Source organism: Loxodonta africana, chromosome 22, assembly GCF_030014295.1.
Source record: "Loxodonta africana isolate mLoxAfr1 chromosome 22, mLoxAfr1.hap2, whole genome shotgun sequence".
In the NCBI taxonomy this organism is placed as follows: domain Eukaryota; kingdom Metazoa; phylum Chordata; class Mammalia; order Proboscidea; family Elephantidae; genus Loxodonta; species Loxodonta africana.
Genome location: NC_087363.1, coordinates 43,429,551 through 43,457,281, shown reverse-complemented (window position 1 = coordinate 43,457,281; position 27,731 = coordinate 43,429,551). Strand labels below are relative to the sequence as shown.

The 27,731-nt window shown below is 37.9% G+C and overlaps 1 protein-coding gene across 1 annotated transcript in view; it reads right to left on the bottom strand.

Moving 5' to 3' along the window:
- The window catches only part of RAD18 (RAD18 E3 ubiquitin protein ligase), a 134,584-nt gene that overhangs the window by 18,849 nt on the left and 88,004 nt on the right, over positions 1–27,731 (bottom strand). Inside the window, exon 11 of the mRNA XM_010590024.3 lies at positions 26,386–26,560. Within this exon, the coding sequence (XP_010588326.2) occupies positions 26,386–26,560 (175 nt within the window). The remainder of the gene's footprint in view (positions 1–26,385; positions 26,561–27,731) is intronic.

Sequence of the window (27,731 nt, the reverse complement as noted above, 5' to 3'; positions counted from 1 at the left end):
AGCACAAATCACTGATTTGTGAAAGGAAAATATTTGCAGTACATTTAATGACACAAACCTAAGAGGTTTTTGTTATGCTACCTCAGTGATTGTACAGGAAGTTTAAATAAAGCTCACAGAAAACTTGCCTGCCATCTCCTCTTCCTCCATGACTTCAATACCATTGACTAGGAAGGCTGTACAGCTCCCTGGTTTTCTCAGTTCTCATTATCTTTCCTTCTAATTCAGCTCAGTCACTAACCTGAGTGATAACCAAATCACTAGCCTAAATAATAAAAAGGGTGGGAGGTTTGAGGTTCACCTAAAATGAAGTTTCAGGATTCTCTGATGCTACGATTCTACGTCACCACTGAATAACTGAGGGTGGATGCTAATACAATTAAAATACCAACCAAAACCAAACCCACTGCCGTTGAGTCAATTCCAACTCACAGTGACCCTTTAGGACAGAGTAGAACTGCCCCATAGCATTTCCAAGGCTGAAATCTTTACGGGAGCAAATTGCCACATCTCTCTCCCATAGAGCAGCTGGTGGGTTCCAACCACCAACCTTTGGGTTAGCAGTTGAGCGCTGAACCACTGTGCCACCAGGGCTCCCTAAAGTACCAACAGAACTGTTGTTCCTTTTTTAAGTAACGTACTTACTATGTTCTACTTAAAAATTACATTCCTGAAATTAAATATACAGTTTCACAATAAGATATTACAAAGAGACTATTAGGCATGACCATCTGTGTTACTCAAATCATCACTCTCAGATTTCTTCCCCATGGACAGAAGCAATTAATATGCCTTGAAGATCAAAATTTCTTTTAATATACTTTTGATATTTAGAAATTCCTCCAGAGAGGAAAGGAGAATGAAGAACACCACAGACACAAGGTAATCATAAGCCCAAGAGACAGAAAGGACCACGTAAACCGGAGACTACAATCAGCTTGAGACCAGGAGAACTAGATGGTGCCTGGCTACAACTGATGACTGCCCTGACAAGGAACACAACAAAGAACCCCTGAGGAAGCGAGAGTAGTGGGATGCAGACCTCAAATTCTCATAAAAAGACCAGACTTAATGGTCTGACTGAGACTAGAAGGACCCTGGAGGTCATGGTCCCCAGACCTTCTGTTGTCCAAGACAGGAACCATTCCCAAAGCCAACTCTTCAGACAGGGATTGGACTGGACTATGGGATAGAAAATAATACTGGTGAAGAATGAGCTTCTTGGATCAAGTAGACACACGAGACTATGTTGGCATGTCCTGTCTGGAGGGGAGATGAGAGGGCGGAGGAGGTCAGAAGCTGGCTGAATGGACACGAAAATAGAGAGTGGAGGGAAGGAGACTGCTGTCTTATTAGGGGGAGAGCAATTAGGAGTATCTAGCAAGGTGTATATATACATTTTTGTATGAGAGACTGACCTGATTCGTAAACTGTCACTTAAAGCATAATGAAAATTAAAAAAAAAAAGACTAGAAGGAAACAAAATATATCATATTACCGATCAAAAAATTCTTCCAGAGAGGGGTTCAGAAGCTGGCTGAATGGACACAAAAATAGAGAGTGGAGGGAAGGAGTGTGCTGTCTCATTAGCGGGAGAGCAACTAGGAGTATATAGCAAGGTATATATGTTTTTGTGTGACAGACTGACTTGGTTTGTAAACTTTCACTTAAAGAATAAATTTTTTTTTAAAAATTCCTCCAGAGAATAAACCACTCACTTCAGTATACACAAGGTCAGATCACACACAACCTTACACAGCTCTAGCTTTTAAGTCTATGACAAAGAATTTTTTAGTAAATTTTAGCTTCTCTGCTATTCGGGTTTGGAACATTCTGGTAGATGCTTTAAGAAGCTATATAAATATGAGATCTGGTACATGAAAGTTAAAGCTCCCCTAAGGGAGGGCATTTAAACCATGCTCTGACATCACTGCCAGTCCAGGTTAGAGTGGATACTAATATATAGATTAAATACACATGAGAAAGACTGACAGGGAAAAATATCAATCCTGAATTTATGCACTTCCCAACCTCTGTTTAGGAAGATTCTGGTAGGCTTCTACTGTTTAGGCCTTATTTCATTTCAAACTTTCAGAAGCATAAGCTCTTTTGTGTATGCTTTGGCCTAGTTGGCCTTCCCACACTATTTTATTCTTGCTATTCTCTGACCAAAAGCAGCACTTCTCATCAGGCAAAGGAAAACCCTATCCTTGCATATTCCTGTTGTAACATCTCATTTCATTCTACTAGTGAAGATTTTACCACCAAAGCTAAAAATACCTCTGGTGAAAGTATGGCTGGTAATATTACCCAAAGTCAGACAAAGCTGAGGTTTCAGTCCTGTTTCTGTCACTAACTGTGTGACCTTGGGCAAGTTGCTTAATTTTTCCAAGTCTCAATATCCTCACCTGTAAAGTCAGGATAATAATACATGTATTTCATAGTGATGTTTTTAAGATTAATGAACAAAACACATGAAATGTTTAGCATAGAGCTTGGCACATACTAAGTGTTCAATAAATATTGATTCCATTTCAGAAAACAGATTTGGGTCTGAGTTACCTGAATAACTGCCTCAGCATTATGCTTCATTTTGCCCTAGGAAACCTGATCACTGTGTGCTTTATTTTAATCTTTGATTTCTACTGTTTCTGCAACACCAGGGTACACATTCATCAGAACCTGTTGTTTATTCAGCATGGCAGGTACACAGAGTACTGTGGGGAAGGAAAAATGCAAACATCCGCTATAAAAATCCTATGGATCAAGGACTTCTTACAAGTAGAATTTTTCTACTCTCTAGTAGTTACTCCCCTCCCCAACCCCCAATCTATTCTCTTAATTGTGACATTAATTTGAATATGGTTGAGTGTATCCAATTTAAGAAAACTGTTCCCTAAGGACAGATCACTGGAGGACTGATGGAGAGAATGCAATGCCTACCAGGCAGCAGGACTTAAGTAAAAGTTAGCCGCTACCATGAGAAGCTTTGTCAAACATTTATTTTTAGTAATCTGTTCTGTGGGGTACATGATTTCCTATCAAGCTAACATGATCAAGATAGTTCTCTACTGGCTTAAAGAGAAACAGATCAAAGGAACAGAAAGAAGTCTAGAAACACAACTACACATACAGCTGATTGAGACTCAAAAAAGGTGCCCAAGTAGTTCAATGGGTAATCTTTTCAACAAACAGAGCTGGAACACCTGGCTACTAGATGGAAAAAATGCACTGATTCATAATTTACAATGTGCAAAATATTAACCTGAAATGCACCAAAAATCAAAACATAAAAGATGAATATCTCTACAATCTTACAAAAGGCAAAGATTTCTTAGATTGCATCTAGAAAGCAACAATCATAAAAGAAAAGAAAATTGATAAAATTAACTTCATCAAATTTTTAAAAAGCTTCTACACATCAAAGAACACACACTTAAGAAAATGAATAGGTTACTCACAGATTGGAAAAATTTCTTCACAATACATATATGTAACAAAAAACTTGTATTCAGAATATATAAACAACTCCTGTAATTTAAAAATAAAAAGGCAAAGAATCCAATTAAATAATGGGCAAGAGACTTGAAAGACAATTTACAAATGAAAATATACGAATGGCCAACAAACTCATTAAAAAGTACCCAATATCATTAGTCATCAGGGAAATGCAAATTAAAACCTCCACAAGGTACAACTACACACCAACTAGAATGTATGTAGTTTTTAACTAAAATTAAAAAGACTGATACTATCAAGTGTTGGTAAAGATACACAACTGGAGCTCTGATACATTGTTGGTGGGGATATAAAATGGCATAACCAATCTAGAAAAACATTTGGTAGTCTCCTATAAATTAAACATTTACCTAACCTGCAGTTCCAGTTAGGTATTTACCCAAGAAATATGAATATATATATATATATATACACACACACACACAAAAAGACTAGCACAAGAGTATTTATAGCAGTTTTATTTATAATAGCCCCAAACTGAAAACAACTCAAATATTGGATAAATAATATTTTCATATAAAGGAATACTAATATTGCAATGAAAAATGGGTTACTGATACACACAATAACAATGATACATCTCAAAAGATTATGGTGAGAAAAAGCAGACCAAAGCATAAGAATGCAAACTGTATGATTCCATTTATACGAAATTTGAGGATAGGTGAAAGAAATCAGAACAGCAGTGGGGACTGGCTGGGAAGAGGGATGCGGGTTCTCTCCAGCATGATGAAAATATTCTATATGTCGATAGAGCTGTTGGTTACAAAGCTATTTGTCAAAACTCACCGAAGTACACTACTCCTATGATCTTTGTATTTTACTGCACATCTTCTGCCTCAACTTATTTAAAAAAATGAATGAAGAAAAATATAGAAACCAGATCATAACACTCGCCTAGTTTAAAACCCTCCACTGTCTTCCCATTGCACTCAGAATAAAATCCCAACTCCTTACAAAGTCCTATACAATGTGACCCTACCTCTCTGAACTTATCTCCCTCCACTCCTCCTCTCACTACCCAGTAAGTTCTCACCTTGCCAGCCTTTAACATGCTGAGTGTGTCTCCATCTTGGACACTCTCATTAGCTACTCTCTGTTACAATGCTCTTCTCTCTGATCTTTGCTTGGTTGAGTCTTCATTGTTTCTAACCTCTCAGTTTAAAAATCACCTGCTCAGAGAACCTAAGCTTAGCCACACTTCCTATCACTCACTATGACCTATTCTAATTATTATTATTATTATTTTTGCTGATTTTCTGGTTTATCTATTCAGTCATTTAACTGTTAATAAAAATATGGATATAATTTGTCTTGTTCACAGTCTTATCCAGTATCTGGAAATTGTGCTTGGTATATAACAAAGCCTTGAGGCAGAGGTTGGCTAGGCACACACCAAGCCCACTCATTCTTATTCCTGAGCATAAGGTAACAACATTTTCCAGCCTCCCTTACAGGTAATGGTGGTCCATGTGATGGAGTTCAAGCCAAAATAAGACTTTTAATGTGTTAGAGAGCCAAAAAATCTCAACTAAGATAAAGCATTGGGGATGTATGAGTTATTCCTTCACAAGAATAAGATGGAAGAGGTAAAATGAGCGCAATATTCTCAATAATTGCAAAAGACACAGCTGAAAGCCCCTAATTCTTCATCATCTGAGGATGGCTTGACCAGTTTGCTGAGATTGAAAGAATTGGCTGAAGAAAAGGGAGGGAAACAAGCATCTGACCTGATTTTCGTACCTGTTCAATTCGGGTCCCACTCTGATTATTTGAAAAATATAAGGCTAGGTTAGGAAGCAGACAATTAACAGAAACTTAAAGGAGTTCTGGCTGTTCTTCATCAAGCAATATATGTGATGTGTACTGTCATTAAACTATTCTATTCTTTTTTACTACTGTCTGAGATCTACAATGATAGTTGCATTCCACAATAGTGGATATAATTTTAACATGATTTATCCATGATTTCTAGGGCAACAACTGTTTAAAGGTACAGGCATCCAAGTTGAAATATTGATCTTTAAATGTTTAGATCTAGTTCTAAAAAATAACTTGAAACGAATTCTCCTGCAATAGTCAAATCTGTTCCCTCTTTTCTAACCATGTTATCTACCATAGTTCCTGTACCCTCTCCACCTCCACACACAAACCAAGTAAACCAATTCAAGTATTTCAATCACAGCTGGCATGCCTTCTTCTGGATTCCTAAAACTCCCCACAGCCAGGCTTTTCTACTGAAGGGACGCATAACACTCTATTTTTAGAATAGACTCTAAATCTGAAAATCATATACTTCATACATGCACTGATAATTTTTTCATTTTAAAAGCATGATAAATGCTACTCTGAAACATAGCAACAGACTGGATTTTTCTTCCAATACATGCTTTACCCTCTATGGTTCTGCAGTTCTATGAAAATAATGGAAGGGAAAGCTCATAAGCCTGTCACTTTTAATTGTTCATCTGTTCATTCAGTTCCACTTCAACAAACACAGAACTTTAATCTGGCCTCAGTGCCTTCCAAGGATTTTGGTGAACAGGAAAACCAAGCATGAAAAAGCCTCTGTATCCTGGTATGCCACACAAATACTATTATTTTCTGTGTGTGAAAAGGGTTAGGAAACACTGTATTAAAGAGAGAAGCATTCCTCTTCAGCCAATCGACTTAAATTCTTATAAAACATGAAGAAAACGGCTGCATTTTCTAAGGAAGGTAAATACAAAAACACTATGTTAAGTCCAATATTGGATTTCTCTGTCTGGAAAAATATGATTAAACATTTGCCCTTATAAACCAAAACCAAACCCACTACCGTTGAGTCGATTTTGACTCATAGAGATCCCAGAGGGTTTCCAAGGCTGTAATTTTCTACAGAAGCAGGCTGGCGCATCTTTCTCCTGCAGAGCCACAGGTGGTTTCGAACCACCAACCTTTCACTTAGCAGTCCATCGCTTTAACCACTGCATCACCTGGGCCCCTGTGTGTACTTATAGTTAACTTATAAACTTAATAAATAAAAGAAGATACCAACTCTGGGAATCTAAGGGAAAAAATTTTAAACTAGAAAAATTGTCACTGCTACAACTAGATACTGAATCAAACTCTCAAGTTAAGTGGGCAGGGGGTAAAAATGCTTCATTTTATTTTTATTCTTTCTACTGTCAACAACATAAATGGCCAATAAAAATAAAAAACAAATACTAAAAGATAAGGAAATCACAGTAATAGGTTACAGAGAAAAACAAAAATAGGCAACATGCCAAAGATAAAAATTTTCTCTACCACTTAAGGAATTTTAATTTGATTACAAATTTCTTTGCTAACAGGGGCCAAGAGGTTGAATATGAAGCTGGTGATGAGAATGGCATATCTTCTGCATAGCCAGGCCTCCCACACATGTTCTACCCGAGTACCATCCTGACAACGTACACTCAACTGTGCAAATGTGGTATTCCTGGTCAATGACACGCCCAAACCATAGGAACCCAATATCAAGTCAAACCACAGGCCATAAAATTCCAGCCTTTAATCTGCTCAAGGAGGAGAAGAATTTAAAAACTAACTGACTATATGACTAGATTTTAGGCAGTGGATAATGCATTAGACTAAATGATCTAAAGTGTGTGAGGAAGAATTATCCCTCTAAAACTGTATTTATGCCTAACATTTAATGTTCTGATAGATATTTTTAATTTTTTTTTTGTACTACTACCCACACTCCAATAACAGGTCACAAATGGCTCTAATAAAACATGCTTACTAGGACAAGAGAAGCATCCCAAACCCACAAATTAACGAAATCTTTAAGGCTTCTACAATTGCCTTCTGCAAAATTATCTGGAAAAAAAAAAAAAAATCAAGCCTCTGCATTTGAAACCTATCATGCTTTAATGCTTGAGTCCCTCTGAGGAACAAGAACACTGTGCACTTCCGTGGTAAAATAAACAAAAGTAAGCAAAATCAGCAATTTAATATGTACCCATGTTCCAGAATGTGATTTGGCCCTCAGGATTTGTGTGGGAGTAAACAGAAAAGAAAAGACATGCAAATTAACACCGCATGTTCTTCTAACAAGGCGACCACACGATCTATCATCCAAACCCAGACATTTCAGAGAGTGACATCGGGTACTAGGAATAATTATGGCTTGACAAGAAATGGAAACCAACCTATCCCAGGGAAATCAGACCATATGGTCATTCTATGTCTAACTATATCTAACAACTCCATTAAAATGCTACTAACAAAAGAGGCGATGGTGTCTAAGACGTGGCCAGACAAAAACTCTGACACAAGTGGGGACACACCTGGGCTGACTCTACTTGTGGAGTAAGTCACATCACCTCCAGAGGCCGCCATTTCCTTATCTGCTAAATGAAGTGACTATATACAGTGACTTCTCAAAGGACCTTCTAACTTGAATATGTTTGTATTCTAACACACCTTTTCCCTGGTTCTGAGGGTTTCTGTATCTCCTAACATCTGTTTCTCTGATTTAAAAGCAAAGATAATATGAAATGAGGAAAGAGGAAAAAAGCTCTGATTTTAACAACTTCCAAGGAGATTGTAATAAAAGATAAAGTTGATCAATTGAGTAAAAACACAAAATCCCAATAGCATGATTATTATAAACTACATACTATTTATATGTCATTCAATTTAATTCACCAGAAGAAGGCCAAATAGATTTTGCTTTTTTTTTTTAAACCACAGAAAGCTGTTAATGTTTGGAGGACCAGGGATACTGACCTACAAACCATTATTAACTGTGTGTCTAGTATTCAGAAGGAGCTGGTAGTTCCTTCAAGGTCTCATATTTACTCTAAATAATTCTGAAAGGTACACCTTCACCTACTTTTTTCTTTTTTAATGAAGAACTGAATTCTGAACTAGTCAAGATAGTATCTCAGCTTTATGAATCAAGCCAAATATATGCAAAAGCAAATGGGTCAAGAATGCCTATAAGGTTTACAAAATGTCTGAAAATTTAAAAAGGGAAAGTAAGCTTTAAAAAATTCAATCTTACGAATGTATTACTATGACTTACCAATTTCAAACTCTCAACACTACAACTACTGTGCCAAAACTGTGGGTGACAGCCAGACATGCCACATGCTATGAAACTGAGGGTATCATTTAATAAGACTGGGACCTGGAAGGAACCGCCAATTTCAATAAGGATTTTAGATACACAAGTAATGATCTAGTATGGATTTCTCAAACTACCTCCTGGTACAGGATACTGAGGGCTTTGAGTAATTTTATGGAGAATCTCTATGTCAAGGCAGTTCATAAGTTTGGTGAAAACAAACAAAAATATCTGCCACTTAGGGTTGACTCAGAATGATGAAAAACCAAGAATTCATTACAAAACAACAAAAAAGCTATTATAAAGAAGCCCATCAGATTGCCCGATGAAAATGCATAATTAACAACCCCAAGAAGTGCTGACATGAACTGCCGGAGAATAAAAAAAAACTTATTACTCAACAGCAAATATCTTTGGCAATGAGTGCTGGAGAGAAGAGAAGACTATTGTATTTTAACACTGTTCTTGGAGTATCACTACTTAAATCACTTTTACAATCATATATTCACTAATAAGAACAAGGAAACCCAGGAGGATGAGGCATATTGTAAATTTCTGCATGTGTTTTCTTATGATGAAAAATAAATGTATGAGGTGACACCAGTCTTTAAAATAAAAATATTAGCACAAGAAAGCAAAGTTAATAAAAGTAAAACAACAGAGAGGAAAATATAATTCTTCCTTCATGCTACATTTATGTATTAAATTTTAACAAAGAACAAAATAATACACCCACTCCTCACTTATTGACTTGGTTAGGTTCCAAAGACCATATCATTATGCAAATATCAGGGTTATGCGAAAATGGAGGATGACCACATCAGATCACAAAAAATGGAGAACAACTACATCATTACATAACTGCCAAATTACATCATTACATAACTGCCATACCACTGAGAACCATGGCCCAGCCAAACTGATGAATAACCTTAACCATCACAGCTACTGTTACTCTTGCCTTGCACCTCAGCATTTGACACTGCTAGATGTATGTCATTAAAGTGCAAAACGGGTGAATAGTAGATTTTTTACTGTTGTTGTAAATGCTCAATGTCAGATAACAGGACAGTTGATAAATGAAGAGTAGGTGTACTGCATTTAATAGGATTCATTAAAACAAGATTTTATGCATTTATATAACTAAATGTAACAAAGTATTATACGAAAAGGAAAAAAAGACTAGTTTAATAATTAAACTTTCTATACCCTAGAAGCAGTGTTCAATTTACCATTGAAGAAAAATGAAGTTTTGATGACTTCAATTTTCCAACATCAAATACATCCTTTGAATATTTTCATACTGATATTATTCTTTGATGTTGTGATGTACTTTTTTAAAATAAACTTTTTATTTTGGAATAGTTACAAAAAAGTTGCAAAGATAATGCAGAAAGTTCTCATACACCCCACACCCAGTTCCCTCTGTTGTTAATATCTTACATTGCTCTTGTTAGGTGCCATAGAGTTGGTTCCAACTCATAGCAACTCTATGTACAATAGAATGAAACACTGTCTGGTCCTGTGCCATCATCAAAATTGATGCTATTTTTTAACCCATTGTTGCAACCACCATGTCAATCTATCTTGTTGAGGGTCTTCCTCTTCCACTGACACTCTACTTTACCATGCATGATGTCCTTCTGAAGCGGCTGGTCCCTCCTGGTAACATGTCCGAAATACGTGAAACGAATTCTCACCATCCTCGCTTCTAAGGAGCATACTTCTTCTAAGACATATTTATTTGTTTTTCTGGCAGTTCATGATACATTCAATATTCTTTGCTAAAGCCACATTTCAAAGGCACCAATTCTTCTTCGGTCTTCTTATTCATTGTCCGGCTTTCCTATGAATATGAGACGACTGAAATCAGTAATCCATACTGAAAGCTGTAGTCTTTGACCTTTGTCAGTAACTATTCCAAGTCCTCTTCGCTTTCAGAAAACAAGGTTGTGTCATCTGCATATTGAAGATTGTTAATGAGTCTTCCACCAATCCTGATGCTGCATTCTACCTCATACAGTCCAGTTTCTCGGATTATTTGTCCAGCACACAGATTGGATAAGGATGGTGAAATGATACAACCCTGACACACACCTTTCCTGATTTTAAATCACACAGTAGCCTCATGTTCTGTTCAAATGACTGCCTCTTGGTCTATGTACAGGTTCCTCAGGAGCATAATCAAGTGTTCTGGAATTCCCATGCTTCTCAATGTTATCCATAATTTCTGATCCACAAAGTTGAATGCCTTTGCATAATCAATAAAACACAGGTAAGCATCTTTCTGGTATTCTCTGCTTTCAGTCAAGATCCATCTGACATTAGCAATGATATTCCTCATTCCACGTCTTCTTCTGAATCTGGCTTGAATTTCTGGCAGTTCCCTGTCCGTGTACTGCTGCAACCATTTTAAAATTATCTTCAGCAAAACTTTACTTGTGTGTGATATGAATGATCTTGCTTGATAATTTCTGCATTCTGTTAGATCACCTTTCTTTGAAAGGGGTACAAATATGGATCTCTTCCAGTCGGTTGGCCAGGTAGCTGTCTTTCAAATTTCTTGGTCCTAGATGAGTGAGCACTTCCAGTCTTGCACCTGTTTGTTGAAACATCTCAATTGGTATTCCGTCAACTCCTGGAGTCTTTGTTTTTCTCCGATGCCTTCAGCACAGCTTGGACTTACATTAGTATGGTGTATTAGGCATAACTAATAAACTAATATTCATACATTATTATTAACTAAAGTCTATACTGTATTCGGATTTCCTTAATTTTTACCTAATCTCTTTTTTCTGTTCCAGGATTCCATCTAGGATATCACATTATGTTTAGTTGTCACGTCTTCTTAGTTTCCTTTTGGCTGTGACAGTTCTTCAGGCTTTCTTTATGTTTGATGACCCTGACAATCTGCAGAGTGTCAAGCCAAGGTCCAGGGTGGCTAACAATAGTATGACTTACACACAGGCACTGGATGGACAACTCTTTACTCACATAAAGAAGAGACAGAGTAAGATCAAGGTCAGCTTCAATAGTAGGCACCAGTCCCCCAAGGGCAGCAGATCACCTTCTGAAGCTGGCACAGGGCAGATGTTCTGCACACACATGTACAGGTCCTCTTCCTTCCCAGTTGGGAACACATACAGTAATGTGGTTGGTCAGGGGCCATATAACACTTGCACATGAACAGAACAGACAGAAAGTGTCTGTGTACTCTGAACAGGGAGGGCGGTTCTCTGAGAAGAAGAAATTGGAAGACAGCCTCTGTTATCAGGGCCTATGCCTTCTGATTAGGCAGTCCAGGTAGAGGTCAGAAGGCTACGTGACAGACTGCTTTCCCACTTTTCCAACAAAGAATATCAGTTAAGTATTTTGTGGAATGTACCTCTCTTCTACCTCAGCTGAAGTTTGCCTGATGTTTTCCTCATAAGTAGAAAAACATCAGGTTTTTAGGAGGAAGACCACAAAAGGTAGTTTCATTCTCATCACATCACATCAAGAATACATGCTTTCAACACGACTTTACTGTCGATGTTAACTTTGAACACCTGGCTGAGGAAGCTTCTGTCACATTTCTCTACTGTAAAGGTCACTGCCCTGTCCTTCCATACTGTACTCTGCTCACATTTAAGGTGTGGGGAGCTATGCATCACCTCCCTGAAGAGAGAGTATCTACATAAATTATTTGGAATTCTACTGCACAGGAAATTTGTCTACTCTTTCCCCATTATATCAGTATGGATTTATGGATTTTATACTTTCGGTTATAATTCAATACTACATTATTTATGCTGTTGCTTAAATTGTTCCAGCTTTGGCCACTGAGAGCTCTTTTAGTTAGTTCAAGTGTCCCATTGACATACCTCACTCATAGCTTCTGCTGCTGCTTCTTTGTTTTAGAGGTCTTCTTTGCTTCCTGGTACTCCAAAATGCTCCAGGCTCATCTTATCTTCTTGTTTCAGCCCTAGAATCAGCGGCTTCTTAAGAATCCGTGGTTCCTTTCCTTGGAGAATGGAATTAGGAACCAAGATCTGGGCAATGAATGTGATTGTTGCCACTGGAGTGTCATTGTTTCTCAGCTCTCTCAGCTGACAGAGGAAGGAAATATATGTGTGTACCCTAGCTGACTTATGTATGTATCCATCTGCATCTACATTAAGCTAAACATGAGTTCACACTGATGTCTCCAACTCTAATCTAGTACCACATGGATCATTTTAGTCCTTCTCCCTTACTTGTTTATAATCTCTCACTCCAACAGTAAGAAACCTGGCTCCCAACATCCACCATCTATTGTATAGACAGGGATACATATTTAATGTCACAGAAAAGATTATACTAAGCTACAGATGGTTAGGATTAGAGAAATGTTTTTTAAAATGACAAATCAAAGAGAAACTTCAGAGGGTATATACGAGAGAAATATTTGAGCTCCATATACCAGTGCAAAACCAAATAGTACATTTCAAAATACCACCTTCTAGCTCTTAAGCATAAAGAAGCAATTACATGTTAAAAAAAAAAAAAAAGTAATAATTACCATTAAATGTGTCAAACAGAAAGTTGGCTTTTTTTTTTTTTAAGTCCAAGGAGAGTTCAAAGTCACACGATATTGTTATCTACTAACAAGATGCTTTTAAAAACTTTCTAAAAAAGACAACAGGTTTATATTCTGCCACAGCCAGTACAGTAACTTTAGAAGTGGGAGAGGATGTTTACATACACCACAAGGCCTTTTAATAGTAGTCATACCTCAATTAAGGAGAAACACAGCAGGATAGTAAGAAAACACCCCCAAGGCAATCAAAGAACTCCTAGTTTTGTACCTATGATTTTTTTTGCCTAAGGCCAAGAGATTTTTATTTTAGTTTTACTTTATTTAAGTTTGAGGATGGATTACTTTGTACTTCAGTTTATTATCAGACAAAATGAGAAGGAAAATTGTTTCTCACAATCACATTTCTCCCTTCATTTTGTGGACCCATTTGGTTCAGAGAATACAGGGCGGGAGGGGGGGGGTAGTGGTGCAGTTGGCAAACATAGAAGGCGCGTTATTTGCATAAAAATTCAGGAGCAATTAAGATTTCTTTACATTATCTTTTTGCTCTCTTGTTCTTAAGAATTTTAGACAGAAGTTTTGTTAGGTACCATTCAGTTGGTTCCGACTCATAGCAACCCCATATACAAGAGAATGAAACAGTGCCTAGTTCTGTGCCGTCCTCACAATCATTGTTATGTTTGAGCCCACCGTTGCAGCCATTGTGACACTATCTCACTGAGGGTCTTTCTCTTCTTCGCTGACTCTCTACTAAGCATGATGCCCTTCTCAGGGACTGGTCCCTCCTGATAACAAGTCCCAAGTACGTGAAATGAAGTCTCACCACCCTTGCTTCCAAGGAGCATACTTCTTCCAAGACAAATCTGTTCATTCTTCTGACAGTTCAAGGTATATTCAATACTCTCTGCCAACACCATAATTCAAAGGCATCAATTCTTCGGTCTTCCTTATTCATTGTCCAGCTTTCGCATCCATATGAGGAGATTGAAAATACCATGGCTTGGGTCAGGAGCACCTTAGTCCTCAAAGTGACATCTTTGTGGATCCAAGTAAAACGAAATCCTTGACAACTTCAATCTTTTCTCCCTTTAGCATGATGTTGCTTATTGGTCCAGTTGTGAGGATTTTTGTTTTCTTTACGTTGAGGTGTAATCCACACTGAAGGCTGTAGTCTTTGATCCTCATCAGTAAGTGCTTCATGTCCTCTTCACTTTCACCTAACAAGGTTGTGTCATCTGCATATCAAAGGTTGTTAATAAGTCTTCCTCCAATCCTGATGCTAAGCTCTTCCTCAAACAGTCCAGTTTCTCAGATTATTTGCCCAGCATGTTTTTATGTAGGTTGAACGAGTATGTTGAAATGATACAACCCTGGCACACATCTTTCCTGATTTTAAACCATGCAGTATTCCCTTGTTCTGTTCAAATGACTGCCTCCTGATCTATGTACAGGTTCCACAGGAGCACAATTACGTGGTCTGGAATTCCCATGCTTTGCAATGTTATCCATAATTTGTTACGATCTACACAGTCGAATGCCTTTGCAAGGTCAATAAAACCCAGGTAAACATCTTTCTGGTATTCTCTGCTTCAGCCAACAACCATCTGACATTAGCAATGATATCCCTCGTTGCACATCCTCTTCTGAATCCAGCTTGAATTTCTGCCAGTCCCCTGTCTGTGTACTGCTGCAACTGTTTTCAAATTATCTTAAGCAAAATTTTACTTGTGTGTGATGTGAATAATATTGTTTGATAATTTCCACAATCTGTTGGATCACCCTTCTTTGGAATGGGTACAAACATGGATCTCTTCCAGTCAGCTAGCCAGGTAGCTGTCTTCCAAATTTCTTGGTATAGATGAGTGAGCACCTCCAGCACCAGAGTCATTTGTTGAAACATCTCAATTGGTATTCAGTCAATTCCTGAAGCCTTTTTTTTTTTTTTTTTGCCAACGCATCCAGTGCAGCTTGTAGTCTCCCTTCAGTACCAATGGTTCTTGATCACATGCTATCTATCTGGACAGACAGCTCTTTCAAAAATGATTGAAAAGCGAAAAAAAAGTCGTAGCAAAATATATGAAGCATATGGCCAATGGTTAATTAGCCATTTTGTCAAAGTGTCTGTTGTTCTGTGCCTTCTGTGATGTTGGGCTTCCTACACAGATTGTTGCTACTAACTTAATATCAGAGAAGAGGTGATAGTTTTGCCAGGAATTGTGAGAAATGATAAAACTCATTCTTTCACTCACAACTTATTTGACTCAGGTTCTTTTATGAGCAATCACTGGCGTGTGCAAGAAGACTCACCAAGTTGTGAAATAAACTGGTCTTTCTGAGTACTGAAATCACAGTCCCCACTTTATTAGCCTAGGATCTCTAACATACCAAGGCAGAGATAACCGTGCCTAGGTGGTTCGGAACAGGCTGGCTGAAATAAATGAAAACCCTATACACCAAACCATCTAGACCCTTGGCTACCTCTTTTTTTTTTTTGTCAGAAAATCACAAATACAAATCTTTCCTTTGAGAAAATCTCCTAAATGTATAAATCAGCTATTTCTCTTCCTTATAGTATGAGTGAACTTTGATTATAAACAATGATTCTTAAAATTTTTTTTAATTTTTAATGATTTCAAGCATATAAAAAAGTAACCCTTATACACCTCACCAAGATTTTCTAATTGTTAACATTTTGCCCGTTTGCTTTATTACTAGGTGTGTATGCCCACACGTATGTATGTTATTTTTTAACTACTTGAGAATAAGTTGCAGACATTTGGCCCCTTTAGTTCTTCAGTGTGCTTTTCTTAAGAACACATACATTCACTTACATAACTACAATGCAATTATCAAAATCTGGAAACTGAGTTTTAATACAATATTATCTAATATACAGACCTTATTCAAATTTCACCAGTTATCCCAAAAGACAATGTCTCTTTTTAACTTATTTTGCCTAGACCTAAGTGCACAAATATTTTATTTCTTAAATAATTATCTAAAGGTTCTTCCAAGAAAAAGCATGACTATTATTCATTCCTGCAGGAATATAAAGCTTTTTCTCGAGGGTCATAATCAAAAGCATCTTTTATAACTTAGCCCTCAATAAAAATGCAGCACCCTCTGCCTGCCAAAACTTGGGAACAAAAGCTCTCTCTTCTTGATTAAGTAGAACAATAAGTTAATTTACAGAAGGCTGGACAAGTCTCTTGAACTCCTGGAAATCATCTATTAAGAATTTGTACAAAAAAATCTAAAATTCTTATCAATTTATCATCTATCTTCAGAGAGGATCCATATCACATTAATAATTAAAATTTTATAAATAATTACTTAGAGGTTAAGAATCAAGTCAGTTAACAAGGGATATTTTTTATAATAATTATTTGGATTAGATATATCTATTGGATCTTAAAATAAGATTATTCTTGGTTGTCAGCAGTCTGCCATATTATGTAAGCTTGATTATTGCTCTAACACAAAGAAAACGAGCATCATTATTATAACATGATATTAAAATCTATATTCTGTATTACAGTATGACTGCATGAATTAAGAAAGCAATCTATATTTATACTCATGTCAGACCTAAACCAGTATGAATTTTGTTAAAAAGAAAAAAATCATATAAAAAATGACAAAATAATGTGGTCCTCCTTTTTTCAAGACATGTATCTATCTGTCCATACCTCCATATTTAGAAGCATGTACATATGAAAGCGTTAACTGTATTTCTGGCTAATAAAAATTTAAAATTTCATTCTTTTTGCTTATCTAAAATTTCTATTTTTCACAACAAATATGTGTAACACTTACTGTTAAAAGTACATTTGAAAATTTGTGGCCTCAATGAAAGCAATAAGCCTATCAAAAAAAACTTTTTAAGTGAAAAATTTTTGTAAAAAACGTGAAAGGGATAATAAAGAGAAAAACTTCTGTATAAGGCATAAATATAATTCCAGACAGTTGATTTGCATTTGCAATATACAAATGGTAAAAGAGCATAAAAATCACCAACTATTATACCATATTTAAAATAACAGGATCACAGAATTTCAGGGTTGGGAAAGATCTGAACAGTCACTACCTGTAGTGCCCCATCTCCCTCTCCTCTGAGGCCTGAATATTGTGGAAAGTTAAAGTGGGACCAGTACCATTACATAATCCCTAGAACGGCTAAAATTAAAAAGACTGATGTTACCAAGTGCTGATGAAGGTGTGTAATAACTGAAGCTTTCATACGCTGCTTGTGGAAATGCATACCTGTAGAACCACTTCGAAAAACAGTTTGGCAGTTTCTTAAAAAGTTAAATACTCACCTACCATACCATTCAGGCATTCCTCTCCTAGGTATGTTGTTGTTACTGTGTGCCTTCAAGTTGATTCCAGCTCACAAAGACCCTATATGACAGAGTAGAACTGCCCTATAGGGTTTCCTAGGCTGTAATCTTTACAGAAGCAGATTGCCAGGTCTTTTCTACCATGGAGCCACTGGTGGGTTCAAACTGCTGATTTTCAGTTAGCAGCAGAGCTCTTAGCCATTGGCACCACTAGGGCTCCTTTCTCCTAGGTATATATCCAAGCAAAACGTAAGCATCTGTCCATACAAAGACTTGTATGTGAATGTTCACAGCAGCTTTATTTGTAACAGCCAAAACCTGGAAACTGTCCAAATGTCCATCAACAGTTGAACGGATAAACAAATTGGAAACCCATACAATGACTGCTACTCAACAACAAAAAGGAACAAATTATTGATACACAACATAGATGAATCTCAAAATAATTATACTGAGTGAAAGAAACCAGGCAAAGAAGATTACATACTGTATGATTCCATTTCAAACATATTCTAGAAAATGCCAATTAATCTATAGTGACAGAAAACAGATCACTGATTGCTGGAGAATGCAGTGAGTGGAAAGAGGGAGCAATTACAAAGGGCATAAAGAAACATTTTGGAGTTACAGGTGTGCTCATTACCTTGATTTTGATGATGATTTCCCAGGTGTATATGGACGTCAAAACTCATCAAATTGAACACTTGTGCAAACCAGTCCAGGGAGACTAAGATCACCCACCTCTGACACCAAATTTTGTGGTGGATAACAAATCCCACTCCACATACCAACTGCATCCTATGGAAATCTCAGCTTCCCTTCCCTGTTCAGTTCAGATCCCAGCTGCCCACGCAGCCCTTCTGTCTCTCATCCCCTGCCACCCAGGGCTAGGTCAGTGGGTACTGGCTACAAGCCTGGTAGTCCACATGACTCCCTCTACTTCAGACTGGCCAGCTTGCCCTGCTCTTTTGTGTCCAATAATTCACTGGGACAACTCACAAAATTCATAGAGAGGACATCAGATCTGCAATAACAACTTTAATACGACAAAAGGACACAAACAAAGAGACACATAGGGTGAGGTCTGAGCGGAGACATGGTATGAAGCTTCCATGTCCCAAGGACTGGTGCTACCCTCTCCTGTGCATGGTCACCACCAGGAAGCTCCCTGAGCCTCCATCTTCCAAGGCCTTTATCGGCCTCCCCACGTGGCCATGACAGATCATGTCATGCCCCCTGAGGCTTAGTCAGCATCAGACCCCAGGTGGTCCCTCTTAGACTGTTCAGCCCCTACTCATTTGCCTCAGGTGTTGGTATAGCTCAAAGGAACTGAGAACAAAGGGCCAACTTGTTTTCTGCAAGATGATTCCATACCACACAACACTTTAAACATGTGCAGTTTATTTTATACAAATTACACCTTATCTGTTGTTAGGTGCCATAGACTTAATTCTGACTCACAGTGACCCCATACTGACTCCACAGAGAATTGTACTATAAAGCATGGAAAAAAGACTAGGAATTTAAATAAATTATTAAAATGTTAAAAAAAGTTTTTTTTAAAGGTGGACCAAATAAAGATCCCTTATCTCTAATATGCTATGATCCTACTAAAGGTATTTGGTTGTGATGGGTCCCTTCTTACTTCCAACTCTTTTCCTGGTTTCTATGGCTAATTAAGTGGTTATCTCTCGACTAAATTTTGGAGTCAATAAATAACACCGGCATTAACCGATGGATCACTGCATTTTGTGAAAACCTTCTACCAGGCTACTACCAACTAGTATTGTGCTGTTGTTAGGTGCTGTTGAGTCGATTCTAACTCATAGCGACCCTATGTACAACAGAAGGAAACACTGCCCAGTCCTGCATTATCCTCACAATTGTTGCTATGTTTGAGCCCATCATTGCAGCCACTGTGTCAATCCATCTCGTTGAGGGTCTTCCTCTCTTTCACTGATCCTCTACTTTACCACTGACCCTCTACCAAGCATGATGTCCTTCTCCAGGGACTACTGCCTCCTGATAACATGTCCAAAGTACATGAGACAAAGTCTCACCATTCTCCCTTTTAAGGCGCATTCTGGCTGTACTTCTTCCAAGACAATTTGTTCATTCTTCTGGCAATCCATGGTACATTCAATACTCTTTGTCAACACCGTATTCAAAGGCACCAATTCTTCCTCGGTTTTCCTTATTCACTGTCCAGCTTTCGCATACACATGAGGCAGTTGAAAATATCATGGCTTGAGTCAGGCGCACCTTAGTCCTCAAGATGACATCTTTGCTTTTTAGCATTTTAAAGAGGTCTTTTGCAGCAGATTTGTCCAATGCAATACATAATTTGACTTCTAGACTGCTGCTTCCATGGGCATTGATTGTGGATCCAAGTAAAATGAAATCCTTGACAACTTCAATCTTTTCTCCATTTATCATGATGCTGCTTATTGTCCAGTTGTGAGGACTTTTGTTTTATGTTTTGTAGGCATAGGATTTTATCTTACATTACTGTTGTATACATATAAAAATCTATGAAATAAATTGGTTAAAGTATTCTCAAAAGATCTTCAGATTCAGAGTCTGACTCTTCTGCATCGTTTTTGCCTCAGCTTCTATGACGTCTGGGTTTTTCCCGACAAGGTCATTCTCCACACTGACCAGAAGCACTGGCGACACAGCATTTCTCAAAACTACTTGACTGTTGTCTTTGGGAATCTCACCACAGTCACCGACACCCTTTCTGCAAACTAAACTCGGAATTGTTTTCTTTCCTCACTTTTTATGTACAGCTGGGAGGTAAACACGTTCTGTTCAAAGACGGCATGAAGCATCTGACAGACTCTCTGACGTCTTAACAACAGTCCTTTACAACACATGAATCAGCCATGCCAAACTGTTACTGCTTTGAAATTTCTTCCACCTATTTTTAGGGATTTGGCCATTCTCCTGCCTTCGCTTGGTCGTGTAACAGGCAATCCTTTGCACGTAGCTCAGTAACAAATGTAACAGTCTTCATCTACTTGTGAGTTTCTTTCTTAGGTCCCATCAACAGTTGTTTTGCAAGAAAATACAAAATTGTGGTCCTTCACTCAATGATGAATACTACCTCACTAACATCAAATTTACTCCCTGCTGCACTTTTTCTGTACCTTTCTTCACACAAAACAACTTTTTTTGTTTCAACACCTTGTTGAAGACATTTTAAATAATAAACTACTGTAATGCCAGCAATCCACGTAACTCAACTGAAGGGATGACAATATGAAGAGCCGTGATGAAGTTCAAGCCCGCACATGTCCTGGCAAATACATCATGACTATAACCTGGCTATAGTGACAATAAGATACCGTTGATTATAAGATACATCACAATTTCAGATATTAAGATGTAAAAAAAAAACATACATATACATCTTAGAATCAACAAAATGAATGAGATTTACTCATTCTTTAATAAAGGCCTTATAGTAGCCCCTTATGGAGGGCTTGGTGGCACAATGGTTTAGCACTCGGCTGCTAACGGAAAGGTCAGCAGTTCAAACCCACCAGATGCTCCTTGAGATAAAAGATCTGGTGGTCTGCTCCGATAAAGATTTCAGCCTAGGAAACCCCATGGGCCAGTTTTATTCTGTCATATAGGGTCATTATGAGTCAGAATTGACTGGACAGCACACAACAAAAACAGGAGGCCCTTAGTAGGAGATTTTTTTTTAAGTAAGTAGCACAGACTCAGTTCTTAAGGATATTGATGAGTAATAACAAGAATGACAAAGATAGTCAAATAACTGTAATACAAGATGGGATTTGATTTAGATAAACTGCTATGGGAATTCACAGAGAAAGGAGAGGTTGAATCAGCCCCTCCTCCACCCCCTCATGACACAATGGAATGAAATGCTAAATGGGAAGAATAAAACAACATAGAGATCAGAGGAAGGGCTGAGATAAAGGGGCCATCCATGAGCAAACTTAAGGAATAACTGATGGGGCAATGTCTTGGAGGAGGTGCATGAATTATTCTTAAGAAATAACAAGTGTTTATCTCACTATTGTTAGGGAAGATTCTTAAGAAATCTCTTAAGAAATATCTTTCCCTTAAAATTAACAGGAAAAAAAGAGGACAGAAAGTACAAGAAATCTTAAGATGGAAAGGAAGGCACCGGAAACAAGGTCAGATTAGCAGTCCTCAGTAAACTGGGAGACAAGATGTCTATTGAAGTAAGGAAACAGACACAGGCAACTGGTTTGGAACAGGTGCCATGGAGAACGTAATACGGCATAAATGAGAAGGCTGCCTCATCAGTGAGGACCCAGCTGAAGGTGAACTAAATGAGTTTCTAATGAAATTAACCAGCCTAGGTTCACACCCTTCTCCAGCAATGTGCAGAAAAAAAGTAGGGGGGTGGGGTAGAAGACTGTGGGATTTTCTCTACAATGTAACCTAATCTTCATGAAGGAGTCCAGGGTTGTGAAAGCACTTCCGAAAAGTTCAGCCATAGAGTTCTAAGTTTTCCAGTATTACTAAGAAAACACAATTGATTTTGTTGTTAAAAAATACAAAAATAATCACATATTTATCAAAAACTTTCACATCTATTATCTCATTTCCTCTTCCCAACAGATCCGAGATAGATGATATTTTTATTTTCTTTTCATTGGTATGGTAACAGACTTCAAGGGACTGAATCCAAACTCACTCAGCAGAACTTGACCTCAAGCCACTCAAATCTAAAGCCACCACTTTTCCTGCTACACTACCGTGGCTTTCTGCTGTATGCTCACTCCTCAACGATCTCCACCTGAGTCAGGTGCCAAGTGATCTGCCCTGGTATCAAACCACACGCCATCAGTTAAGGCGCACTTCATCCCCACTCTCCCGCTAACCTGAGCTTCTAGGCCTACTACACAAGGAACGGCCTTTACCTTCTAAACTTGAAAATCTTAGACTGACAAAACAACAGGGGGTAAAGCAAAAGAGGGCATAAAAAAGAAACCAAATAAAACATTTTAAGGAATAATACACTGAATATGTACAACGTGTATAACACTGATTCATACTTGAGACATGGGTAATAGAGGAGACACTACCCACTGTTTCTAAGCAAGCCAGGCAAATTCTTACATAACACCATCAGAGAAACCAGTCTTACAAAGTATCCAGGTGAACTCCATGATTTTTTTTCCTTGTTAAACTGCAAATAGAAACAACCCACACGTCCATCAACTGATGAATGGATAAATGAAATGTGGTCTATCCATATAATGCAGTATTATTTAACAATAAACAGGAGTAGTACTGATACATGCTGCAATATGGACGAACCTTGAAAATGATACGCAAAGTGAAAGAAGCCAGGCACACAAGATCATCTTTGGTATGATTCCATTTACATGATATGTTCAGAGTAGGCCAACGCACAGAGACAGAAAGTACATTAGTGGTTGCCAGGGGCTGATGAAGTTAGGAGAAAGTGAGGAGTGACTGCTGACGGGTATAGGGTTCCTTTTTGGGATGATGAAATTTTTCTAAAATCGATTGCTGTGATAGCTATACAACTCTATGAATGTGCTAAAAACCACTGAATTACACACTTAAATGGGTGAATTGTATGGTATGTAAATTATATCTCAATGAACCTGTTAAGAACTTGAAATTAGTAGCCAATTCCACTGACCGATGAGTTTGTGTGTGTTGGTTCAGAAATATACACATACATACCTAATTATTTAAGACTGACTATAACAGCTTATATTTATATAACAGCTTACATTTGAAAAAAAAAAATTTTTTTTTTCTTTAAATGTTTTGATCACTGCTATACTCCAGCATCTAGAATAGTGCCTGGTACACGATACATATTTGTTGAATGGACGAGTGCAATGCTAGACCCTATTATGGACAAAGAAGAAGGGCCAATCTAGCACCACTATGCTTATTTTGAGTTGCTAAAAAAATTTTCATCTCAAAATGTCTCATAAAGCGGACCCTACAGGACTCTTACCAAGAGGAAATCATTACAGATGGGCAGAGACACTGTCTGATAACATTACCCAGGATCTGGGTCAGTAGAAAGGTAAAAGACCAACCCCCTAACGATTTACTACGAGGAATTAGGAGATGCCCAAGTGGCAGCAGGAATAGTAGGTGACTGTGGATAAGCTTAAAGGTACTTAACTCTTTGCTGAGTGAAGAATTACAATAACCAGAATCTGGGCTAAAATGACCCAACAAGGTTTACTCCATTTCCCCCTCAGCCATATTTCCTTTACGCTTTCTATTAAAACCATAGCCTGTCTACTGTTTACTGTATTTCCTGCGTCAAGACATGCCTAAAAGCAATGCCACCTTCCTTTTTAATAATTCTATCACAGTTCAGTTATGCCAGTAAGTTGTGTGAACCAACTCATCCTATTTACCGTCCTCCAGATAAACATCTGCCTGTCATGTATTTCCCCTTTCAGTTTCCTCCATTCCCACTCCAACCTCACAAATATTTCCCGTTTTACCCTGGCATACTGAAACATTCAAGCATCCCATAACTGCAGTTAAAACTAATCTTACTCCCCTTGACTCTGATTTTCCTCCATTTGCACCCTTGAATTCCTAGAAGATGGAGCCCTGGTGGTGCAATGATTAAGATTAAGAGCTCGGCTGTTCTGTGAGAGAAAGATGTGGCAGTCTGCTTCCATAAAGATCACAGCCTTGGAAATCCTATGGGACAGTTCTACTCTGTCCTATAGGGTAGCTATGAGTCGAAATCAACTCAGTAGCAACGGGTTTTTGGTTTTGGTATTTCTAGACTCGTGTCTAAAAACAAATACAGCTCACTGGTCTTGCAGGAATGGCCTAGTCTAGAATAACTGTACAGCAGGCAGCACCACACTCTGGGAGAAAACTCAGGCCACCAAGTGTGTTCCCCTCAGACCTGAAATACAATATGCTTTTGACTTTGAAAACATGGATGGGGTGGGAAGATTTTCCCTTCCTAATACTTGATCCTGAATGATTTAAGACTGTTTGCCAAAAAGCCTAGGAAAGCAGAAGGGCCCTGGGTATACTCCTTTTATAAAACTTTATTTCTTAATTTGATGTTTCAGATTAATCTATCATCATGTTAGGGCACTGTTAGCAATTTCTAAATTAACAAATATCAAAGATTAAATTATTTCCAAGACACGTTTACATTCACATGCTATTGGTATAACATTTAAAATTGGTAATATTCATCTGGAAAGCAATGATAACACCTACCAGGGTCAAAATGACATTAATGGTCAAGAAATAATACAAAAGAAGCAAAAGGCTCTATGCAAGAAGAACTGTAGCATAGCAGCAGGCACACAAGCAGAACACTGGGAAAAATGTATATATCTTAACAAGAAGTGAAGGGTCTGGTCAACTATGGTAAAGAAACACAAGAGAACACTGCATTCATTAAAAACAACAGTCAGAAAGATGAGGTAGAAATATGGCTAATGTTTGTGATATAAGTGAAACAACAGAACATAAAGTGGCAGACGGATATAGACAGATCATGATTTAACCCTATATAACTGTCAAATCTTCTAAAAATAACATTTTCAAAAATAATTTGGGAAAATGGCTTACCCCCAATTCTGGGGAAGGCAGCACAAATTGTAGAAGGTAGTAAGGTCATGGAAGCTCCATAGACACATTCAAATTCCCTGAGGGGCTGAATTGCTGGGCTGAGGGCTGTGGGGATTATGATCTCAGGGAACACCTAGCTCAACTGGCATAACATAGTCTATAAAGAACATGTTCTACATTCTACTTTCGTGAGTAGCATCCAGGGTCTTAGAAGCCTGTGAGTGGCCATTTAAGATCCTCCACTGGTAGGTCTCACCCTGTCTGGAGCAAGGGAGAATAAAGAAAACCAAAGACACAAGGAAAAGATTAGTTCAAAGGGCTAATGGACCACAACTACCATGACCTCCACCAGACTGAGTTGAGTACAACTAAATGGTGCCTGGCTACCACCACTGACTGCTATGACAGGGATCACAATAGAGGGTCCCAGACAGAGCTGGAGAAAAATGTAGAACAAAATTCTAACTCACAAAAAAAGACCAGGCTTACTGGCCTGACAGAGACTGGAGAAGCCCTGAGAGTATGGCCCCTGGACACCCTATCAGCTCAGTAATGAAGTCACTCCTGAGGTTCACTCTTCATCCAAATATTAGACAGTCCCATAAAACAAAACAAGAGCTAAAGGGTTATACCAGCCCAGGGACAAGGACTAGAAGGCAGGAGGGGACAGGAAAGCTGGTAATAGGGAACCCAAGGTCAAGAAGGGAGAGTGTTTATATGTCATGGGGTTGTTAACCAATGTCATAAAACAGTATGTGTACCAATTATATGAGAAGCTAGTTTGTTCTATAAACCCTCATCTAAAGTACAATTAAAAAAAAAAGTCAGTCCTAAAAAAACGGCTTACCATAAAACCTCTAATTTATAAAGCTCCCTCATCTATTCTACTCACTCAGTTAAACTTTTCCATTTTTCTTTACTGTCCTACATAACGTCTTTCTGGTCCTCTTTCTTTTCCAGTGTAGTTGTCTTTATTGCCTTCACTCGTTGTTTTGACAAAAATTTCACTGCCAATCATGCTTTCTTTTCCAACTCCAGGGAAAACACTTATACAAATGCTACAGAGGGGAAAACAAAGCCACTGTGTGGTCACTGCACATACCCTCCATATCCTGCCTTGCTATCACTGCCGGCAACACAGCAGTAAAAGGAGACTGGAGAACTGTACCATGCTTCAGTGCTATTTTCTAGGTATTTTTGCCTATCTCAGAGTGCACAGGAAGTAGACAGAGATGTAGAACAATCGACTACCACAGGTCTCTCACCTATTGCATGAGTCGGATTCTGGTGGAGAAGGAGCTGCTTCTTGAATATCGGCACAACTAGAAGAATCATCTGATATATCAGGCCCCAACTTCCCTGGGCAGTCCAGCGCCGACTGAGGAAAATGGTTTGTTACCGATGTCATATCTAGGAACTTCGCTTTATTATCTCCCTGTCCTAAAAAGGAAAAAAGAAGTGAAAAAATAAATAAAAGAAACCATTCACAGTACCTTAAAATCTACAGCCCCTGTATGTCTATTACTTCTATAATATTTAATATTGCTACTTGTACTTAGTAAAATACAATTGTACATAAAATTGATCCCAAAGCTCTAGTGACAGCTAGAGAATAAGAATCGAAACTACAATGGTATCACCTAATTAAATTGTCCACCCCGTGTTTTTCCAAGATTACTTAATTTTTGAACAAAATCTCCTTTAAAACCAGGAGTGGGGAGAACCTGGTAATTCTAATGGAGCATCTATTTACAATATTACCAAGGAATTCTTGCATGTTTCATTGATTAGGGAATAGTGACAAACAAAAATAAAAAGCATGACAAAAAAAGACTAAAGATGAATCTTTTAACTAATAAGAACTAATAAGAGAACCACAATATTGGTCATTGACTACTACGTGGTAGTGAATCTATCCGGACATTGTTCTAAATTTGTTTAAAAAAGAATCTATTTATTCACTATGGAAAAGGAAAACTAACCATAGTAAATATTTATTATTATTACTATATATCACATTTCTATGCATCCCTTGTCACATTCTCAATTTCTGAGATCTCTTATTGTAGATGAAGGTCTAGGAAGGCTGGAGGGATGCGGTGACAGTGTTTGCAAGAATGTGACCTGCAGGTATGGCCAAATGCCTCCAAGTATGAAAACAATACCCATGAAGGATTCTTTAGTGTATAGGACGGACTCTCCCTCTCACAATTTGTGCCAGGACTGTGCTGGGATTTTCAATTGTCCAGTCCTTAAGATTCAGGAACTGGGTAAATACCTAACGCGTAAGCCACAAGTACCAACAGTATGGTGCTCCCCCTTTCGAGAGTTTCATCACAGAGAAGCAAAGCTTCCACAAATCACTCATCCAGTTGCTTATAGAAAAAGTGACCTTTAACAAAAGACACCCAAAGAATTTTCTAGGTTTTCTTATGCAGAGAAAATTTATGGGAAAAGCATAGGACAAATTCCCCAAAAAGCTTTTCTAAGTCAATATAGTTACGATTTTTCCGGAAATAGTTATAAGTTTTTGTTACACTGGGAGAACAGCACACATCACTAGAGTAATTTCTATAAATAAGCTCCTGATGTTGCCAGGCTATCAATAAGC